Source organism: Berghia stephanieae, chromosome 11 (genome assembly GCF_034508935.2).
Source record: "Berghia stephanieae isolate SIO BIC M18660-M18661 chromosome 11, UCSD_Bste_1.3, whole genome shotgun sequence".
Lineage (NCBI taxonomy): Eukaryota > Metazoa > Mollusca > Gastropoda > Nudibranchia > Aeolidiidae > Berghia > Berghia stephanieae.
In genome coordinates, this window is record NC_088370.1 from 6,959,073 (window position 1) to 6,981,677 (window position 22,605).

Sequence of the window (22,605 nt, forward strand, 5' to 3'; positions counted from 1 at the left end):
TTTTTGTTAATTTCTTTTTATCTCTGTATGTCTTTGTCAGTCTTAATCTCCTTAATTTTAACATTCGTGGCTCCTCAATATTGAAAGAAGTAAAAAAAGTTTGGACATCATTCTGTGAAGAGGATAAAATGAGCCCATAGTATATTTAACCATTCATCAAATGTCATTCAGTTTCTTCTTTAGTTCTATCTGGAAGTTTGTTTTTTCAAAACGGATAACAACAAATCATATTTTACAAATACACAAACCTTGGATTCTATAAATAATCTGAAGTTTGTTCCACATCAGCTGTTACCAGCAACTTAAAAAAAAAAAGATAAAAAGTAGACAGTTTATTTTTTGATTTTATAGCGACGTTGAAGGGGGAATTGTAGAATGTTCCGTGTCGTCTTCCTGATGAAGGGCCACTTGATCTGCAGATGTTACAGAGTCCAAGTGTCTGAGGATGTTGTCAGACTCCTGGTTCAGAGGACGAAGCAGATTTGGTGAGGTCACTTCCACGTCGGGTAAACTGGATCTTTCAGGGGATTTGGAGAGATCCCGTTTGACTGTCATGGTTTGCCAAATGGCTGGGGAAGGATTGGAGGAAGAATGTATTTTGTCAAAAGTTGAATCAGTCAAGGATGTCTGAGTTGTCGTTTCTTCATCCCTACACACAGGGCTAGGGTCAGACCAGGGACAATGATGTAAATGTTTGGAAAGATGATCAAAATGTTGTTGCTGTGATTGTCGTAGGTTTGTGCTTGTTTTGGTGTCGCTGGCGTCATCAGCATTCAAACTTTCTTCAATGATATCCACGTCTGTCAGACAACACGATCCACCAAACGTATCAAGACTTTGCCCCTCTTCTTGTCTGACGCCTCCACACACGTTTTCACCCCCAGAATACAAATCCTCCTTCACCCCCTCCAGACTACTCCCCAGCAAATGTTTGTGTGAATAACGACGAGCCACCAAGGACGACGACGAAACCGAATCCCCCGACTCATCCATGGAGGAAGAAGATGACGATGAAATGGAGTTGTGGAAATAGCTCGACCTTTGACCCCCTCTTATTTGGGTCTTTCTTCCAAGAAAATTGGTGTCGCTTCCACTGGCATCCATGGCGGACAGCAAGTTGTGACATCCGACCGTGTGATGCACTGACATGCCCTCGGATACCTGACTAATATCCGACAGATTGATGGGCTGCGATCCGTGGTCTTTTTCACTTCTCCTTCCCCCATGCTTCACTCCCATACTAGAGCCCTGACTACAACATTCTTCCCCTGCATACCTCATCATTGTTTCTCCTTTCCGATGATGTCCGGCCATTTCATAGCGGCGAGATTCCACAATATCCATTAAAACACTTGTGGACTCGGCTTTCTTTCCCAAACAGGAATGCAATGATGCTGGGATGACGTCCGTGCTGCCCTCCTCACTGGCCAGGCTGTAGCTGCTGTTCAGGTTTGGTGTCTTTGTGATCTTGGATTGGGCAGACGTCAGAGACATAGTGGAATCCGTCGGAGGTCCAGAGGAAGAGGAAATGGAAACTGGAGCCATTGCGGACGAGGCATGATGATGATGAAGATCGGACAGACCCACGGTGCTTCCTTCACTGATCACGGATCCCACAGATCCACTGATATCACATTTCATGTCGTCTATCTCGGGTACCTGATGGAAAAGAACATTTCAATGATGGTTGAAATCATACATGAAATATAGAGATCCTTTCACGATGAGAAAAAAAAGTTATGAAAAATTATATCAAGAAAATTTGATAGATAAATCTATATCTGGTTGTCAGCAAAGGCTCCTGACAAAGTCATCGTAAAATCAAACTGTCAAGTTTAAATGATACAGTTAAAATCCATAACATTGTGGAATAAGTGTGTGTGTGTGTGTGTGTGTATATATGTCAAATTATTCATTCACAGCGTGCTTACAGTAAGATAACTTGGTCTGACTAATGTGGATTTTATCAATATTATAACATCAATTTGGGGTCAGTTTCTTTTATCAAACAATTTGTTTCATTTCTAACCCTAAAAGTTCATCAAAAATCACTTCTTAAAAACTTTCTGTTTACCTGATCCATAAATCGGGTACACTTTTTGCCACGGACACTCTTGTTGTCGTCCATCGGGGCAGGACTGCTGGCCTTGCAAAGATTTGGGGATGTTGGACAGGACGTGCTCGTCTGGTGTTGGTGGTTTGTGTACGCTGCTGCTGGTGTTGATGACGGGGATGATGCAGTAGTCTGACCACCACTGGCCCCTGGGTGACTTCCTGCCATGTCTTTCTCATAAGCTTCCTCTGGGTAGACAAGGGGTGCTGGGGTTACGTTGCCATTGCCATCAAACAGCCTGGAGCAAACTGAGACGCCATCTTTGTCTCTGTTTTAACACACGCACACAAAAAAAAGGAATAATAATTACACAATAATAATAAAATACATCATATATGCCCCAAATTCTGACTTGTGGCGTCAGGAAAAACTGTATTAAAAAAAAAAAAGAAAAAAAGAAAAAAAAATGGTAAAAAGCTTTTTTTTCAACTTAAAATCAGTCATCATTTTCCCCTGCCAGGACAAGAGTTCACTGATCAAGCTGCATACCTATGTCACATAATTAAGCCAATTTGGCGACCCCAAACTTGTCCATTATCAAACTCCAGGCCATGACTTGCTTTCTAAAATAATTCCATGTTTGTAATGACACATTTTATTATAATGAAGAATTTACATCCAGAAACTTTTAAAGAGATTTAGTTGTCTAGAAGTTTATTTTGTGTCTAGCCACCCATTTGCCTAATCGGCAGACATGTATACACCTACACCCACTGGCATGGATTCCATCTGGAGTCTGGATATAGCTACTGTAGGTTATATCAAATCCCTACATCCTCTTTTAAACATTTACTAACAGGCTAAAATATCTGTGGCTTTCGTCAAGAGAATACTAGCCTGCTAGAAACTGTCGAATGTAAAGAGTATGTAACAAAATAAATAGAACAGCTACTAGAAAGAAAACAAACCATCACAGAATTTGGATCATTTTTGATGTACAGCTTGGAAACATGGAGGAGGATCAAAACAGTAGCAACTAAAATCCAAACATTTGTCAACTCATATCGGCGAAAGATTTTAACCCTCTCCTTGCCAACTATAGGAAAATCGTCACATTCGTTACGATACAAATTTCTTTTGTACATCATAAAATTTAAAGAAAATGAACAGTGTGTTGTAGAGTATGTTTTGCTGAAGAAATTATTTATCGCAAGAACTTACTGCTATTATGTCAGAGTGATAAAAAATCTATTCTTGTGTTAGTTGGGTGTGAAGATTTGGGGAAAATCTTGAAAATGGCTGATAAGGAAAGAGTTAAAAGTACATTGGCCAGAAAAAATTAGCACCATTGAGGCGTGGCAGAAGACAAAGCAACAACCAATTGAAAAAAAGAAATGTTGAAGAGAAAGTGGAAATGGACTGGTCACTCTTAGAAAGCCGACAAGCTTTGGAAAAGGGAAAACGAAAGAAGGGCCGACCAAACAACACCTGGATGTAGAAGCAGGCTTGGAGAAGACACACAAAAGTGGAGGCCAAAGTAAGTACAGATCATTTGACACCATCTTTTTTTCTGAATGGATGCGGCAAAACAATATTCTCTTGTCAGTCTTGATTTCATATAAAGTATTATTGTTCAAACTGTTTTTGAAGAAGGGTTTTGAGCCCAAAATGTTCCATGTCGAGTATTTTTGGATTTATATTTTTATCAGCTGTTATATACAGCTTTGTTCATGATGTATTCAAAGTGACCAAAAAGCACCGATGATGAAAACTATAGTGTGGTTAAATGCATGACATAATCAGTCGGAACACAGCCGTTTATTACACTAGAAATCTTTCACTTTAGTTTACTACCGCCTCACCCCCAATAGGAACGACCCACCGTCGATGACGGGGAGACCACCGTGTGGTTACGTCATAACAGATGTCCAGAACGTGAGAACTGGCCTATATTTATCCCTGCGGTAGAATGCACCGTTTGGATTTCATTGTCACTCAGGCTATAGGACAGATTTCGTAAAATCGTTCATTTTTACACTGCAATTGCTGACCATACACTTCTCTATATTTTTCTATTTTATATGGATATAACGGCCACATTTTCATCTTCAAGACGCAATTATTTTCATTGATATCAAGAAATGGTGAGTATACTTTATTCTTTCTTGAAAAATGTATATTTTTCTATTTAAAATTAACCTGAAAAATATTTTTTATTGTTTAAAAAATTCAAATTGATGTTATTGAGTTTTGTTACCCTAACACATGGTAGTAAATATAAGAGTAATAATCTACTTTTAATATAGCATTTATTTCACCGATTTGTAATGACAGGTTTCTGCACAATGAATGTGTAAACACACCTTGTCTAATTCTTTGTTGGCTAACAAAATAGTCCCGTATTCAGACAAACTCCAGAGACATAAGAACACGAGTCGAATGGTGATAACGTTGTTGTTGTTGTTGTTTTATGGTGATGATGATGATGATGATGATAGCGCAGTAATAGTAGTAATCGTAGTAGTAGTAGTAGTAGTAGTAGTAGTAGTAGTAGTAGTAGTAGTAGTAAGTAGTAAGTAGTATGTAGTAGTAGTAGTAGTAGTAGTAGTAGTAGTAGTAGTAGTAGTAGTAGTAGTAGTAGTAGTAGTAGAAGTAGTAGTAGTAGTAGTAGTAGTAGTAGTAGTAGTAGTACACACACACACACGAGAGAGAGAGAGAGAGAGAGAGAGAGAGAGAGAGAGAGAGAGAGAGAGGGAGGGAGAGAGAGAGAGAGAGAGAGAGAGAGCGGTGTGTGTGTGTGTGTATAAAACTCATGTACGCACATTTTTAGCACGGAACGATTTTTATTGCATTGAACTTTGAACCTATAACTTTCACACGATTTGCCATTCCGTCTTCACGATTCGCACCTTCCCTCGATATTCTTCTACATCGCCCGTTGATACAGTCAACGGGCGTGAGAAAAGAGGGTAGATAGATATATTATGACATCATCAAAAAGCGATGTAATCAAAGATGGCGGATGATTGTGTAACATCAAAAGCCCGGTGGACTGCGCTACAAGGCCGAACATTCGAGGGGATATGTGATTTGAGTGGGAGGGGCTTATTTGACTTTGCCGATGACCGACTGGTGGACGATTGAAATTATAATTGTCCTTTTTCAGCAGCCAATTAGAAATGGGTAATTGTAAACATCTGATTGGCACTCCATGGATAGAAAGCAGTTTGGATGTCACGGGATGAGATTGCTGGAGAGGTGGAGTAAATTTGAAATGAATTGAAAGTAATTTGAGGCGTTGTCTAGGTGTCAAATAAGACTCTCGCAGACCGGTGATAAATCAATTTTTTGGCCGTAAATGCTACAGTAAACTTCATTCTCTATCTTATTTTTGTTAAAATTATTTCAGAGTGGGTATATAGGCGGATTCCATTTTGAATAACGGGCATTTAGAACTATATTTTAAAGGAAAATTATTACGTTATTATTATTAGCAGGCATCTAAGCGATCACTATCGTATTATTACTAACAATCAATAATATTATTATAACTCTTATTTTATTATTATCATCATCATCAATATCAATAATAACTAATGATTTTTTTTCTTTACTCAGATGAATGGTCATACTGAAAACAAGCATTGTCTCAATGCAAATGGCAAATGGACTCTGTCGAATAAGCTGTGAAAGGGCTCAAATGAGATATGTGGTTAAAAAACATTTCCTGCAAACTGCTCCAGAATTAGCAAGTGAAGTTCCACCGGTGAAAAAAAAGAAAACAGAACGTTGGTTGATTAATTAGATTCTGTTTCTTTGACATGTAACAATCAGCTGTTCCTTAAAATAATCGTGAGGTTTTACGTATGTTAATAAATATATTTATTTTTACCTATGATTGTCAATTTATTTTAAAATAACAGTTCATTTTGATTATCTGATCATTAATCTCCCCCCCCCCCCCTTCCCGTCCTTTTCAATGCGTTTATCACGATTTTTTATTGTCATTATTGGATATTACTTATTTTTTACTATTATTATTATTATTATTATTATTATTATTATTATTATTATTAAAAATAATAATAATAATAATAATAATAATAATAATAATAATAATAATAATAATAATAATATTACAGTGGTGATCAAGAGTAAGATAAATACACTGATATTTTATGATTATTACTAGTATTAGTATTACATCGATATCACAGTGTTTCAACTGATTCACAATGATCATTTAATTTCTGTTATCCACGATGATTCGGTTGTTCAATAAGCAGACCATTTTCAACAAATTTCCATTTTAAATAGTATTAGCTATCTGGTCGGCGTCCTTTTTTGTTCTCGCAGCTCTGGAGAGAGAGAGAGAGAGAGAGAGAGAGAGAGAGAGAGAGGAGAGAGAGAGAGAGAGAGAGAGAGAGAGAGAGAGGAGAGAGAGAGAGAGAGGAGAGAGAGAGAGGAGAGAGAGAGAAAGTGTGTGTGTGTGTGTGTTGGTGTACATAAAACTAATTTATGCAACGTTTTACCACGAAACAATTTTCATTTTACCACCTCAGTTTAATCTCTCATCAGTTCTCTCTTACAATTGAACTTTGAACCTATAACTTTAACACAGTTACGTCATTCCATCTTCACGATTCGCACCTCATCGCGATATTCTTTTATGTTGACTCGTGGTACAGTCAACGGGGTTGAGAGAAGATAGATATTGAGTGACATCATCAAAAGCGATGTGATCAAAGCTGGCGGATGGTTATACAACATCAAAGACCAGTGACTGCTCTACAAGGCCTATCATATTCGTGGGTATGTGTGATTTGAGTAGGAGGAGCTTTCTTGACTTTGCTGATGACAGACTGGTGGACAATTGAAATTAGAATTGTCCTTATTCAGCAGCCAATTGGAAGCTGATTGGACGCTCCATGGAAAGAAAACAGTTTGAGGGACATGAAAGGAAATTGCCGGAGAGCGTGGAGTGGGGAGGAGTAAATTATATTGAATGAATGATAGTAATTTGGGACGTTGGGAAGTTAAATAAAACTCTCGGAGGCGATGTGTCAACTCTTTGGCAGCAAATGATTCAGTAAAATTCTTTATTCTTTCTTTCTTTCTTTTTTTTTAAATTTCCTTTCTGTCAGAGTGGACATATAAAGGCGAATTCCAATGTTTTTTTAAACGGGCATTTCAAAAGCTATTTTAAAGAGAAATTATTGCGTTTTTCCAAAATTAGCAGGCGTTTAGGTGATAGCCACTATATTATTTTCATGAAAATGATTATTATCATCATCATCGTCATCATCATCATCAAATATTATATATTATTATTATTATTATTTATTATTATATTATTATTATTATTATTATTATATTATTATTATTATTTTTATTTATTGTTATCCTTATTATTATTGTAATTATTATCGTCATCATTATTACTATTATTATTATTATTATTACTATTATTATTATTATTATTATTATATAATTTAGATCTATACAAACGTCAAAGGAATGCATATTACATATATTTTCCTAAGAATTGTCAATTGCCATTACTAAAAACAGTTCGTTTTGATCATTTGATCAACAAACCCCTACAATTCGGTGATCACGCATTTTTTTTTATTGCTGTCAAAAAAGGATATTGCTGCACAGGTGAGCGGATATCTCAACAATGCTTCATTACAAAACGACTTTGATTATATATTTCTACTCTGTGAATATTGATAATCATTGCAGTATTTCTCATTTATTTGTATAAACTCAGATAACTATGTAATTTTTGATTATATCGTTTGAAGTAATTAAAATTTCTTACCCATTTTTATGGTTATTTCCTATAAAATCTAATCCCAAATGATCTACTAAAATTATATCAAATAAAAGTATGTAAATCACTAGTTATGACTCTAAAATATCTTATTGCAACATCTAATAGCATCTTTTCTACGCTACTTTGAATTTGAGAAAAAAATCATCAAAATAGGAAAAATTGCTCAGTCGCCCTTTCGGCACAGGCCGTGACTCACCATCTGTTATGAACTAGCGTCCGGCAAAATTTACCTGTCGAACTAAAGTGAAAGCAGTAAACGGCTGTGGGAAGGTGAAAATTTTGGATTTGCATTTAAAACATTTTTTTTTTTCATTTTCTCAAAGAATATGCTTACTAGAGCATTTTAATCTTTATTTGAAGTCAATCGGGTGATTTTTCATGGTCAGATGTATGGCAACTTTTCTCAAATTTAATACTTTTTCAACTTGACTAGGTGTAAAAAATATTTAGTAGCAAAATTAAGCTTTAATATTTCCCGAAGATGTACAAAAAGGGTTGATTTAATCATTTATGACAAGAACTCATTTTTGATTTTTTAAAATGACCTTCTAACTAAACTTGGCAATATCTCAGTTCACCATCCGACTGATTATGCCTTTCACTGTAGTGATGTCAAAAAATGAGTATGAATATGATTTACTTTGGTGAGATAATGGATCCAGCCAGGGCTTTGGTACTGGCATCATCATTCAATGACATGTTGTAGGACTCGCCCCCCATGCTGGTTCTTTCACACAAACCTCCGTGCTCTGATATGTCAGCCTGGACTTCCAACCTTTGCAATGGTAAAACACAGATTGAAATAAGCAAAACATGGAACATCACGATATTTTCAAATGAAATTTTTAAAAATAACTAAATAAATAAGATTGATATTGGAGATAAGACGCAATATCCAGAAAAAAAAATGTAGTTTGAGTATTTAGTTCAAATGGACGGCTTGTTAGCTCAGTTGATAGAGCACACGCCTCACATGCAAAAGGACCGAAATCGATCCTAGGTGAAGTCAAGATTATTTTTTTCTGATCCCCTTATTCACCCAGGAGTGATTGGGTAGCTAGGTCTCTAAAGAACTGGCAGAGAGTACTTTGTGATAGGCTAGCGCATGGTCAAGTCCTTGGAAAAGGCTCTTTACTCACATTTTCTCACCGTACTCAGGTGTAAAATGACACTCTGGCCATTAACAGCTTTATCTCTATCTGAAAAAAAATTGAAAATTGTAATGTCGCCTAACAAGCATCATGTCTCATCCTACATATTACGTATTGCTGTTGATCAGGGACCCCTTGTAAAGCGCTTTGAGCATGTTTAATGGATATTGTGCTATATCAAAGCTCAATTTTTAAAGTATTTTTTAAAAACTTGTTGTACTGAGGAGGAGGATGATGTCAGTAAAAGGTAAAAAATAAAGTTCCAGAATTCAGGTCATCCTGACATAACCCTGCCCTGAGATAATGGACCACAACTGTAACCTGTCATTTCAACCCAGGCCAGTCAATGCCCAGTTTTAAAAAAGTCGTGACAATTTTCAGTCATTCTTTACATAACAATTAGTATGTAATTCATACTCTATGGACTGTAGATATGATGTACAATTGCTTGAAGATAATCAAAATTAACGGATACATCAATAGCCTTGATATCCACATTACGATTGATGTAGATAGATAAGTCAGTTTAAGGCATTACATTTTTTTATTTTTTATTTTATTATCTTGATAGGTAATCCATAACAACATAACTGTCAAAAGCAAATTCAACTTGCTTTATCTTGGACACAGGCAAACCATAACCATAATGCTGTTGAAAAAAAAAAAAAAAGCAAGACAGCTTCGTACATTGAGTAAATCAGGGATGCCACCAGGCAAATTTTAAAAAGCCTGAAAACTTGCGCGGACGAGATACAAATCAACGTCAAGGGCTTTGTAGGGATTTGAAAAATATCAAATTTGCAATATTGTTTCAGTACTTATTATTGCAATTGAGAGCAAATAACACACAAAAGAAAGGAGAGTTGACAGTTTTCAAATTGATAAAATAAGGTGCTGAAAACAAAATATAGACAAATTAATATCAATAGATATCAGGGGTGAGAATGACTGGTCACATAAAAGGAGAAAAATTTTCATTGTGAAGATCATGACCCACCCATGCAACCATAACATATAAATTTGAACTTCACTCAAATTCACTGAGATGCGATCCAAAATTTGTCTCGCAGCAATTTCTGACACGACTCGGAGAATTTCTAAAGTTGAAAGTGTAATTACATTTGGTGGTTGTAGTAGGGATGATGATGTGGTGGTGATTGTAGTAGTAGTGGTGGTAGTGATTATAGTAGTACTGATCGTATGGATGATTGTGTGGTGGTGGTTGTAGTAGCTGTGGTAGGAATGATGATGTAGTGGTAGTTGTAGTAGTAGTGGTGGTAGGGATGATGTGGTGTTATTTGTAGTAGTAGTGGTGCTAGGGATGATGGTGTGGTGGTGGTTGTAGTAGGAGTTGTGGTAGGGATGATGTGGTAGTGGTGGTAGGGATGATGATATGGTGGTGATTGAAGTAGTAGTAGTAGTAGTAGTAGTTGTAGTAGTAGTAGTAGTATTAGTAGTAGTAGTAGTAGTAGTAGTAGTAGTAGTAGTAGTAGTAGTAGTAGTAGTAGTAGTAGTAGTTGTTGTAGAAGTAGTAGTGGTCTTAGAGATGATGATGTGATGGTGGTTGTAGTAGTAGTGGTGGTAGGGTTGATGATGTGGTGGTGGTTGTAGTAGTGGTGGTCTTTTAGAGATAATTGTGTGGTGGTGGTTGTAATAGTTGTGGTAGGTTTGTTTTGTTTTTAGGTGTTTAACGGCGCTTTCGACACTATTTAGGTCATTTAAGCGCCCGTTTCTGTCTTTCATCAATCTTTTATCGGCCCCGAGGGGCCACAGCTGATCAAAACGTGTACTGTTGTAATAAAATCTTTATAAAATCATAATAGTTACATGTTTGTTAAGTAAAAATATCTATTTACAATTTCTGCAGGAGTTCACATTCCTGCAGATACTTTAAAATTGTAAGCGGATCGACCGACTGGAACAGAGACTTCAAGTCTCTGTTATCATAATGTTGTGACCTTATCTGTTCTAATTCTGTACATTCAATTAAAATGTGTTGAACTGTCAGGTCACAGTTACATCTTCTGCAGAGGGGTTTTTCATCCCTCTCCAGAAGGAAACGGTGAGTGAGGGCAGTATGTCCGATCCGAAGTCGAGTTATTTTTACCTCGTCTCTTCTTTTAGCCCCGAGTTGGGTCTGGGGCCGAGGTCACTTTGAATTTGTTTTAATTTGTTATGTACATCTCGACTCCAGGATCGTTCCCATTCCTTTCGGACATGTTTTTTTATATTGATCTTTAAATCCGCGTGTGGGATTTTACTGCCCTCTTGTAATTCTTGGCTCACCGCCTCTTTTGCCAGTCGATCCGCGTTGTGGTAGGAATTATGATGTGGTGGTAGTTGAAGTAGTACTGGTGGTAGGGATGATGTGGTGTTATTTGTAGTAGTAGTGTTGGTAGGGATGATGATGTGGTGGTGGTTGTAATAGTAGTGATGGTAGAGATGATGTAGTGGTTTTGGTGATTTTTTTTTTATTCAGTGATAATAATAGCAATTTGTCAAAAAGGAGGAAAATGTCTCCGTCTTTCGGTCAAACGCAAGCAAAGTGTAAAAATAACAGGAACATAGTTTTGTATTGGTATTATGTAATATATTACTATTACTAGTATAAATCCATTCTCATCATTAAACATAAATTTACTTTTTGTAAACATTTAATGAATTGTCCTTTCCACATGTTAAAGGCCTACAATGTTATTCAAATAAAAGGCCAGAAAGTGTTGTTTTGTTTTGATATTTGCTTTATAAAGCAGGCTACAATATCTTTTATTTTTTTTAACCGAAACCTAGTGGTTATTCAGCTTATAAATACAACCCAAGAATCTCACAAATTGAAAGCCATAGTCAAAAGGTAAAAAGAAAGAAGAATATACTAAGCCAATCACCATTGCTTTATTCTAATGTATTTTATCTGTATAACCAGCTTATTTAATGGATGGTTGCGAAAGAAATAGAGAGAGAGTGTGTGTGTGTGAGAGAGAGAGAGAGAGATAGATAGAGAGAGAGAGAGAGAGAGAGAGAGAGAGAGAGAGAGAGAGAGAGAGAGAGAGAGAGAGAGAGAGAGAGAGGGAGGGGGGGGGGGGACTTCTCTACCAGAATAATTTATGAATTGATCTTAGGAATTCTATATCAAAAAAAAAAGAAGGAAAGAGAAATGGAAAGAAAAAAGAGAGAGAGAGAGAGAGAGAGAGAGAGAGAGAGAGAGAGAGAGAGAGAGAGAGAGAGAGAGAGAGAGAGAGAGAGAGAGAGAGAGAGAGAGAGAGAGAGAGAGAGAGAGAGAGAGAGAGAGAGATATTTGTCCCTCCCCTTCCCCTTCAACTATCAACTAGCTAATCAGACACCACTGGTCGTCTGTGTCAATTGTGACATCTGGTGCCATTCAGTCTGGCCCGACGTCATAAAAACTGGACCGTCACTAAATTTCACGTCACTAAATTTCACGAGGCTATTGCACAGGTGTCAAAATATGACATAAGACATAATGGTGATTTTGTTGTTTTGAGGGAAATGTTTGACACGGCAAATTCAGCGAAAAATCACTGTTTATTTATTTTTTAAAATTTTTAAAAAGGAGGAATTGTGATGGGGATGGGCGGAGATAAACTACCATTTAGGTGCCCAAATATTTGACCGGTGGTGACAGCCCAAATTATTCACCAGGCGAAAAAGTTCCGGCTCAAATCTCGATGCGATTTTTTTCTTCTTCAAAAATCTTTTTTTAATAGTGCAGACGGACAAAAACCAGAGGTTCCGGATTAAAACCGGCTGGTGGTAAAAAAACCCGGATTTCCGGCTAAAACCGGAAAAGTGGCATCCCTGGTAAATGCATGATTCATTATTCAATTTGTCAGCGTTTTGGGTTGAAATTTGGTCTCCGCTCCGAATAATGAAGATAGATAATGAGCAGCAAGCAGATTTCAGATCCATGACCTGCGACCTTGGATGATGAAAATAGTTTCATGATGGATGGCGCGATCATCATCATCATCGGTAAAACCCATTTCCAGAAATGACTCATTTTCAGATTTTTCCAATAGTCTAAAATTAGACTGACATGATCATGTATTTCAATCTATTATTAGGATTTTGAGTTTCCATGAAAGATAATAATAAGGGTCTCAATGTTGACAGTTTGGAAGACTGAAAACTGAAAACTGTTAAAAAGTCTGAAATCAGCCAATGGGTTGAAAATGTCCAGGCCTGATTAAATCCCTCTGACATGTTACTGTTTTGAGATGACCTGTCACAAACGTAAATTCTACTTACTTATGATGCTGAGAGCTGTAGGTGGCACTACACAGACTGCCATTGATGCTGGTACCGGCTATGGCCCTGTGACTGGACGAGTCTCGGTCACTGTCGTCCCGTAACACGCCCACCCTGTCCATGTGGCTGCCACTGGCACTCAAACTGGCGACAAATATACAGGACACATTTCATGAGCACCTGGTCAATATTTGTAATTCATTTAAATATTGTATGCCTTCTAGATACTATATTGTACTTATGTTGTTTGTTTGTAGGGGATTTACAGACCTTCCTACAATTACGAAATTGCTATAGCACTCATTTCCACACAATGTGCTCGGATGCATTCATACAAAGACATATATATTAAAAATTAAATTATTATTTTAAATTAAGCCTTTTGCGCCACAACATCATAAGATATCGTCGCCTAGGCATTCCACGAAGGAATATAGATAACTCATCAAACAAGATGTCTGATGTCAACAGGAATCATCCATGTTGTCCAAGTGAGCAAATTGGGGGTTAATAATCTTGCTCAAGGAAAAATACGAAAGTGCCTGAAGCGGGGCTCGAACCCGAGACATCCGGATCACAGTGCAATGCCTTAACCACACTGCCACTTTGCCCCCCCCCCCAATATATATATATATATATATATATATTGAATCGTGTTGGATACAAATATGGTACGAATAGTGCTCGACATGTAACAATGGAGCGAATTATTATTGTAATATTTACCACAATGTTGGAGTCAGTGGAGAGGGAAAGAAATTATACTGGCATATACTCCTGGTAGCAAGCAAGAACTGAAGCAAGGGGCCAGAGAAAATGGAGGGAAACTGTTCAGGCCTTATGCACCTCCTGGCGCTGAGAGAAACAAGGTTAAGGTAAGGTAGGAAAGAAAAAAAAAAGGTGTACCTATTGGTCATTCCAAGGCTGGCATCCCCTATACTGGGAGCGATGCTTGGGTTGGCCACGTTGGGTCCTGTCTCCATACTCTGATAGTCCCCTGAAACAAACCAGGAAGAAATTGTAGTCAGTACAAAATATGAAAGTGGGTGGGGGGGGGGGGGGAAGATGTCACAATCAGAATGTCATGGAAAAGAAACAAAAAATCTTGGAATATTTTTTGGGGAAAAAATTGTTTTAATATACACGAAATAATTGATTATCATCCTTCATTATAAAAATAATAATAGAAGTAGTCGTAGTAATAATAATAATAATAATAATAATAATAATAATAATAATAATAATAATAATAATAATAATAATAATAATAATAATAATAATAATAATAATAAAAAATCTTTATTGTCCACAAAAGTTTTTAGGGATCTTACAGCGCTTGCCACAGTATGAGATCATTTCAGCACTAGTCAAAAGGAAGATGATATAGGAAAGTTGCTGATTTGAATTTAAAAGCATTGAAGAAAGAGGAAGACAAAGGGGAAGAGAAGATTCCACGAGCAATCCACAGATGTGCTAATTTTGACATGAACTTAAAGTCCCATTCAAGCACAAGCAAAGGATCCCAATGTGAAGGATACACTCAAATGTCTACAAAGTGGACTATACAACATACAGTATTCAAAGCTAATAATTATAAAATAGAACATGACAGTAGCTGAGAGATGATTTAGAAGGGAAAAAATATCACCTCTAGAAAAAGGTACTATACATTTGACTGTCTCCCTCCCAGCTAAGGATCCCTGCCAGGACTAGGAAAAAAAATCCAGAACAAAGACAAAGAGCAACATGGAAAGGAAATCAGATATAGAGGATAGAAGACACAGCAAATGATCTCCTGCTTATCATGGGAGGTGAGAAGACTCCATCCAGTTGCTATTTTTGGGGGGTTTTTTTTTTAGCTTTTATATAGCGCTATATCCATTAAACATGCTTAAAGTGCTTTACAAGGGGTCCCTGATCATCAGCAACATTTAACACTTAGGACGGGACATAACGCCTGTTAGGCGATATTACAAATTTTCGGACAAAGACAACGATGTTAACGGCCAGGTACTCATTTTACACCTGAGTATGGTGAGAGAATGTGAGCAAAGAGCCTTTTCCAAGGACTCAAATATGCACCGAGCGCGAGGCTCAAACCCAGGACCTTCCGATCCGAAAGCGAGTGTCATACCACTAGACCACATAGCCGCACTGATGATAAAACACCAAACACAATCATCAAATCAACACAAAATGAAATCCAAGCACATACCAGTGTAACTGTAGGCACCCCGTGTGTTGTTTTCATTGTCCTCGTCAAACTCAAACCTGACCCCACCAGAGTTGGTGGTGGTCACGCCACAGCCACCACTACGACACAGGGAGATGGGAACCACCCCGTAGATGTAGGTCAGAAGGATTGGAACTCCAATACCTGGCAACAAAACAAAGGCAAATACATCGTGGAGTTTAGAATAAGAAGTATAAAATTCTTCCTGTAATATCAGACAAAAAAGTAAAAACACATCAATTCGTCACTTCTAAAGGTTTTTCTCTTGCCTCTTGAAAACAGTTTTGAACCTTGAGGTTCACACACGACTCTCTAAGAGCTTTTAGTTATAACCTAATGCCTCTTTTAAAAAAAAACCAAAACAAAAAAAAACAAACAAACTCATATCTATTTAGAGCAACATTAAAAAAAGTATGATCCTTGATACCATGAAACAAAAATGGAAATAAGATATTATAATACTTTGTTCTGTATATAAATTAAAAAGTATGATCATTTACACCACAAACAAAAACGGTAATAAGATAATATATTTTCTTCTTTGTATCAATAAAATCTTACCTATGTAAACTTTTGTTATTTTCACTTTAAACAATAAAAACGGTAACGGTTTCTGGTCTTGGTAGCTGATGTTCCTTATCCAAACCAGCAACCAGCTGATGTTGAAGAAAGCTTTTTAAAAATAAAAATATTTCTGTCTACATAAAGTGACCGGAGGAGTGGGTGTGACTTACCAACAGCTAAAGTGGCGATGACAGGTGCTGCAAAGATGGATGCTGCGACACTTCCTGTGATTGCCAAACTTCTTTTCCGCCTTGAGGCGTGTTCATATCGGTAGTGGATCTAATAGAGTAAATGCATACATAAAGGGTCATCAACCAAATAATCAAAAGAAAAAAAAAAGAGAGAAAAGGTGGAAAAGACAAAAACAAAACAAAATTCATTGACACTCACTTGTCTTCAATATTAAATGTTCAGATATTGTTTTTGTTTTTAAGGGTTTTACAGCTCTGGCAACACATTTCGATCAAATCAGCGCCGGTAAAAAAGAAGAAAATGGAATGGTCAAAAAATTGAAACAATTGAAATACCCAAGACAAAGGGGAATTGGATCAAATAGGGATCAGATATAGATTCCAAGAGCACACTATCAGTGCATTTAGTTGAAGATCACCTACTACAAGTCTTATCCAGACACCAGCAAAGGACCCCACCAAGAGGAATACACTCAGTGCGACTATGTGGTCTTGTGGTACGACACTTGCCTTTGGATTAGAAGGTCCTGGGTTCGAGTCCCGCTCTGAGCAGTGCATAGTTGACTCCTTGGAAAAGGTTCTTTCCTCACATTCTCTCACCGTAGTCAGGTGTAAAATGAGTACCTGGCCCTTGGCAGCTTTGTCTCTGTCGGAAAAAGCGTCATTCTTGTCCTACACGTTAAGTGTTGCTATTGGCTAGGGACCCCTTGTAAAGTGCTTTGAGCATGTTAAGTGGATAGCGCGTTATTGACAATACCCTTTTCCTACCCAGAAAGGAAGGTTTATAATCATGTCCTTACAGACAACCCCTTTACAGACTACAGACACAAAATTGTGACAAGCCCCATTACCTTCTTTCCAACCCAGACAGGAATGCCGATAATCATGGCCGGCACGGCCAGACCGGCCACCAGTGTGATTCCCACAGGAGCTCCTACCAGAATCCCTAGCTGGCACAGAATCTTCTTCTTCCGACTCCATTGTTTCCTTCCCCAAAAAGTACAACCTGATGGGCTGGATAGAGGGAAAGCAAAGGGTGGGGGGTGAGATTGGTAAATTTTACTATTATTGATCTAAAGGATTTAAAGGCACATTATAGATGGTCATTGCCAATCATTTCTTTAAAGACTAAGAACCAAATTGTTTACATAAGCGGATTGCTGTTGAATGAGACCAGCTTCGGAAAATGAAGAGCAGCAGGCGTTATTATCATGTACACTATATTTCCTGGTCTATCAAAAATCCTAAGGTCCAAAGGGGACTGTAAAATGGTCCAAAATTTTAAAGAGAACTGCTGACTGAAATTATGGGAGAAGTTTGAGAACCACTGATCTATGGATTCATTGAAAGGAAAAGAAATAAATTCACTACGTAGCAATATATCTAAGGTCACACAACACGCATACAAAACGTTTAAATTTTGGCAAAAATATTAAATGCCAGACTGGAAAAGAAAAAAAAAAGGGGTGAGGGGGGAGCCTAGAGAAACTCACCTTAAATAATGAAGGTCAGATACTTCTTTCAGACAAAGCCAGCAGAAATGAGCTTCACAGACAGCACAGGTCATGTGATTACACGACTCATCGTCCATCTTGATGATGAAAGCGTTACAGCGTGGACACGACTTGATTTCATCTGAGACAGAATTCAACAAATAATACATGAAATTTACTTCAGGAACAAATAATACATGACATTTACGACAGGAACAAATAATACAGGACATTTACTATAGACCTGTCATAAGCATAAAAAAGAAATCTGTACATCCAATGAAATAAAATTAAGAATTTAAAGAAATAAAATTCAGTATAAAACTAAAATGCAGGATTTCTGACTTTCTTTCAATGAATTTTCACATTAAAAATGCTTTAGAACAGCTGCAAAAAGTCATAAACAAAAATGAACAGCATCAAAAAGAAAAAACAAAAAAACAAACATGGAATGTTTCAGGTTCAAAACCCTTCTTCAGCCAATAACAAAAACAATACAAACATTAATTCATCATTTAAAATCCAGACATGCAACCTGGAAGGTGTTGTGTTCGAGCCCCGCTTCGGACACTTTCGTTTTTTACCTTGGGCAAGATTATTTACCCCCAATTTGCTCACTTTGGACGACGTGGGTGAATCATGTTGACATATGATTTTTGTTTGAGAGATTATCTCAATTCCTTATTGGAATGCCTTGGTGATGGCGCATGATGCTACTCGTCAGGCCTTCATTCCTTATTATTTTTTGTAGATAAATGAAGGGAAAAATGGAATAAAACTATAGATAGATCAATATACACACATACATGGGGGGCGAACTGGCCGAGCGGTTAAGGCATTGCACTGTGACCCGGGTTTGAGCCCCGCTTCAGGCACTTTAGTTTTTTTCCTTGAGCAAGATTATTAAACCCAATTTGCTCACTTGGACAACATGGGTGATTCCTGTTGACATCAGACATCTTGTTTGATGAGTTATCTATATTCCTTCGTGGAATGCCCTGGCGCCGATATCTTCTGATGTCGTGGCGCAAAAGGCATAATTTTTTTTTTATACATACATAACATCAATAATAACGTGGTGGTTTCTATGAAATGGTGAAAACCTACTCTGGCTAGATAACTCCTGACTGTAAGACACGGATACGGATCGGATATTGGGAGACCTCTCGGCCCTAGCAGCGTCACACGTCTGATTTGGGTGCCAGTACTGTTTGCAGTTATAACAGAAGTTTGTGTTACAACCGTCTCGTTCACATTTCAGCTTGGGGCAACTAGCACAACCTGCTGCGATTACGGCATAGCTGTAGAATAAATAATATATAGAATTATGAGAATGTTTGACTGAAAATCATTCCTTTCCCAGTTTATGTACTATCAACACTATACTAGTTTATGTCCTATCAACACTTTACCAGTTTATGTTCTATCAGCATTTTACCAGTTTATGTCCTATCTACAGCAATCTCAGGAGAATATCAAGAATAAGACGGCAACAGCATACAACAACAGAGAAAGTGATGGAATTGTCAGGAACGAAGAAGGTCAGTGAAATGGTAAAGAGGAAGAGATGGAACTGGATTGGACATGTATTGAGAAAGGAAAATGGGTTTGATTGTACTATAGTGATGGGATGGGCACCAGGAGAAGAGGATACCCTAAAGCAACATGAGGCAGAATGGTAAAAAGGGACAGAAATAATGTTGGCATATACTCCTGGCAGAGAGCAAGAAATAAATCAAGGGACCGGAGCAATGGAGGGAAGCTGTTCAGGCCTTATGCGCCTCCTGGCGCTGAGAGAATTAAGATAAGGTAAAGTAGATTCCAAAACAGACAAATACCCGCAATCCGGGGCAGGACACCATCTTGTGTCTGGATCGATGGCCAGGACTCTCCGTAACATGAAATCCTCGTATTTCTGAGTCAAGACCTCGTCCTCCACGATGGCCTTGATGTCATTGGGATGGAAAAGTTCAGAGCATTCTGGGCAGGCGATGGCCACTCGGGATTCCATTATTTCTATCTGTACAGACAGAAAAATAAGAGCAATAAGCAAGATGGTTGTACAAATCGTACACAATATTGGTCAACTTAGGACAATAGGAAAAAAAAATAATATAATAAAATGAATAACAGCATACAAAAAGAACAAAATACAAAACACAGAACATTTCAAGCTCAAAACCCTTCTTCAGCCAACAAACCCCCCCCCCCCCCCCCCAAAATACAAACAAAAAACAATGAAAAAATAAATACATGACTAACATCGATCAATTTAAATATCTCTCGTCTTGACAATACTCCCAAACCTGAAGCTTTGTGAAGTCCCAGGTTTGAGAGCATTTGCCAAGGTGAAGGTCATATAAATAGATCGATATTTGACTGATGAGCTTTCTGGCCAAATTTTGAATTAGTTCTTCCCAGAGTACGTCAGTTAACCGGTAAAAAGCACTGGGGGGGGGGGGGGGGGGGGAGCAAAATTTCCTATGATTGACTGACCCTGAAGTACTGCTTGAGACAAGTTGTACAGGACCGATGGTGACACGTGTGGATTTCGGGATAATCCTCTCTAGGCTTGTCCATCAAACAAACAGGACATTCCAACATGGCAACACTTAATCCAACAGCCGAGCCTCCAACTTTCCCCTGCGTATCAACGGGGCCAGCACTAAGACTGTTACTGCTAAAGCAATCCATGCTTTCATCAGCGACAACCGTTAGGCCACCTCCACCACCAGAAGATGATGACGATTCTAACAGGCAATCTGCTGACACAGCACTGTGGTGACGCGATGACGTTCCTCCACTACTGGCCCCGTTGCTTCCAAAAAACATCAAATTGCCTTCCTCCTGGCTTGCGCTGTGACAGGATGCGGTGCTGCGGTGGACCTGAATGACGGGGGAGTTACAGCTACTTGCATGTTGAAGTCCAAGGGAAAACATGTGAGGTGGGAGGGAGCTCTGACTGGCTGCGACATGGGAAGCCTGCGGAATCAAAGAAATCACATCAGAAAAGAGAAAACATTCAATTGTATCAGCAATAAAGATTGTTTTTTTCTTGCCAGTTTTACAACTCTCTAAATTTACAAACATATTCACAGATTTGAATGGTTATTTATATTTACATATTGTAAAAGGAAAAGGTAATCAAATTCTTTTTTGAATTAAAATATTGCAATTCATAATTTTGACACTAAATTTTAAAAACACCATCAGATGGGCAATTTGAAGAAACCTTCCCCCCCCCCCCCCCCCCCCCCAAAATAAAATAACCGACAAACTTTAAAAGTCTAATCAGTGAATCCAAATAAACAAAAGAAGCCACATTCAATACCTCACAATGCTATTTAATATACGAGGAATTAGCAATTCAGAATTATTTTTAAAGCATAAATTTAATTAAATAAAAGAGATAAAAAGGCAATTTTTTCTTCTCAAGTTTTTATCTTAAAAAAAAAAAAAAGATTCCAAACACTGACATTAAATAAATGTTTTTTTCAGACAATGTTTACCTCCACCTGATTAGTTGGAGCCAATTGTATACAAGCTCCTGCTTCAACTCTTGTAGGGTCGGAATCAAGACTAAGTCTAGACTTGGACCTGCGCCGGGATGGAAGTAGGCGAGAGAGTGAAAATGTAGAGCTTCTCTTGATTTCTGTGCTCTTGTTTGCCCCCAAGGCAGATGATGAGAGTCCATCACTCTCTTTCTTCCTTGAGGGCGTGCGTCGAGGGGGGAAGATGCGATCCAGAGTTGATGTTGGAAGTTACACAAATTTATTTACTGTAACAAGCATCTCTTGATGATTACTGTAAAAGCATAAAAAACAAAAAAAAAAAATAGAGGTATAAATAAATAAAACCTGAAAATTTAAATCAGACAACCCTTTTCAAAAACATCAGACCCCTATCAAGAGTGGCACATTCATTCATACTCATACATATGTTTATAATACACATACATACGTTTATAATATGCATACATACGTTTATAATACACATACATACGTTCATAATACACATACATACGTTTATAATACACATACATACATTTATAATACACATACATACGTTTATCATACACATAGATAGAGTGAAGGGCCTTTTCGTGCCACATTCGCAAATAGCAAATGATTACTGTTGATCAATTAAAACCATAAAATTATTATATCCTACCTTTAACAACAGTTTAAATTTAAAGCTGTGTCTGCTTTAAAAAAAATAAAAAAATTCCTAACTTGTAAACTTAGATGGATTTCAAAGCGGAGTGTCTATTCCCAAACGTTTGCCAATACCAGTTGGCTATTCACAAACGTTTGCCAATAGCTAGATGGATTTCAAAAGTTACATTAGACATTTTATTTTGTCATTTTTTCATCTTAGATGTTTTTTTTTCATTCCCACTTCCGATCCCAAATAAATCCCAAAACAACCAAATGTGTATATCAAGTCATTTATCATTTTCATACTATAGTGCTGATGGTGACTAAAAGTGAGAAAGAAGGAAAATATTGAATGACTGCCTTTAAACCCCATATTTACAGCACCAACCAACATTGTGAGAGCCAAGGGACGATCTAAATTATTTCTCTGTGCTCAAGTCATTGGTCACTTAACATAATGAGCTCAAATTTGTCCTAAATAATATAAAACATTCACAGATTTTGGAAATAACTACCATCACAATTAGGCTATTTTGTTCAGCTTGACCTACGGGTTTGTTTACAAATAAAGCAGCGTGTTTATATCTATTAAGAAATATCCAATCATTGGAAAGCAATAAATCATGTGACGGACGACTCAGTTGGACAAAACCTGAAT

General features: G+C 37.5%; 1 protein-coding gene across 1 annotated transcript in view; it reads right to left on the minus strand.

Moving 5' to 3' along the window:
* LOC144957378 (uncharacterized) overlaps positions 1–22,605 on the minus strand; it is a 23,965-nt gene continuing 1,360 nt past the window's right edge. Inside the window, exons 2-14 of the mRNA XM_078888611.1 lie at positions 21,300–21,594; positions 20,287–20,772; positions 19,629–19,810; positions 18,898–19,091; positions 17,791–17,932; positions 17,149–17,311; positions 16,277–16,385; positions 15,525–15,686; positions 14,216–14,306; positions 13,310–13,453; positions 8,533–8,667; positions 2,075–2,381; positions 1–1,659 (exon numbers count right to left, since the gene is read on the minus strand). Coding sequence (XP_078744737.1) covers positions 346–1,659; positions 2,075–2,381; positions 8,533–8,667; positions 13,310–13,453; positions 14,216–14,306; positions 15,525–15,686; positions 16,277–16,385; positions 17,149–17,311; positions 17,791–17,932; positions 18,898–19,091; positions 19,629–19,810; positions 20,287–20,730 — 3,387 coding nt within the window. The 5' untranslated portion in view covers positions 20,731–20,772; positions 21,300–21,594 and the 3' untranslated portion in view covers positions 1–345. The remainder of the gene's footprint in view (positions 1,660–2,074; positions 2,382–8,532; positions 8,668–13,309; positions 13,454–14,215; positions 14,307–15,524; positions 15,687–16,276; positions 16,386–17,148; positions 17,312–17,790; positions 17,933–18,897; positions 19,092–19,628; positions 19,811–20,286; positions 20,773–21,299; positions 21,595–22,605) is intronic.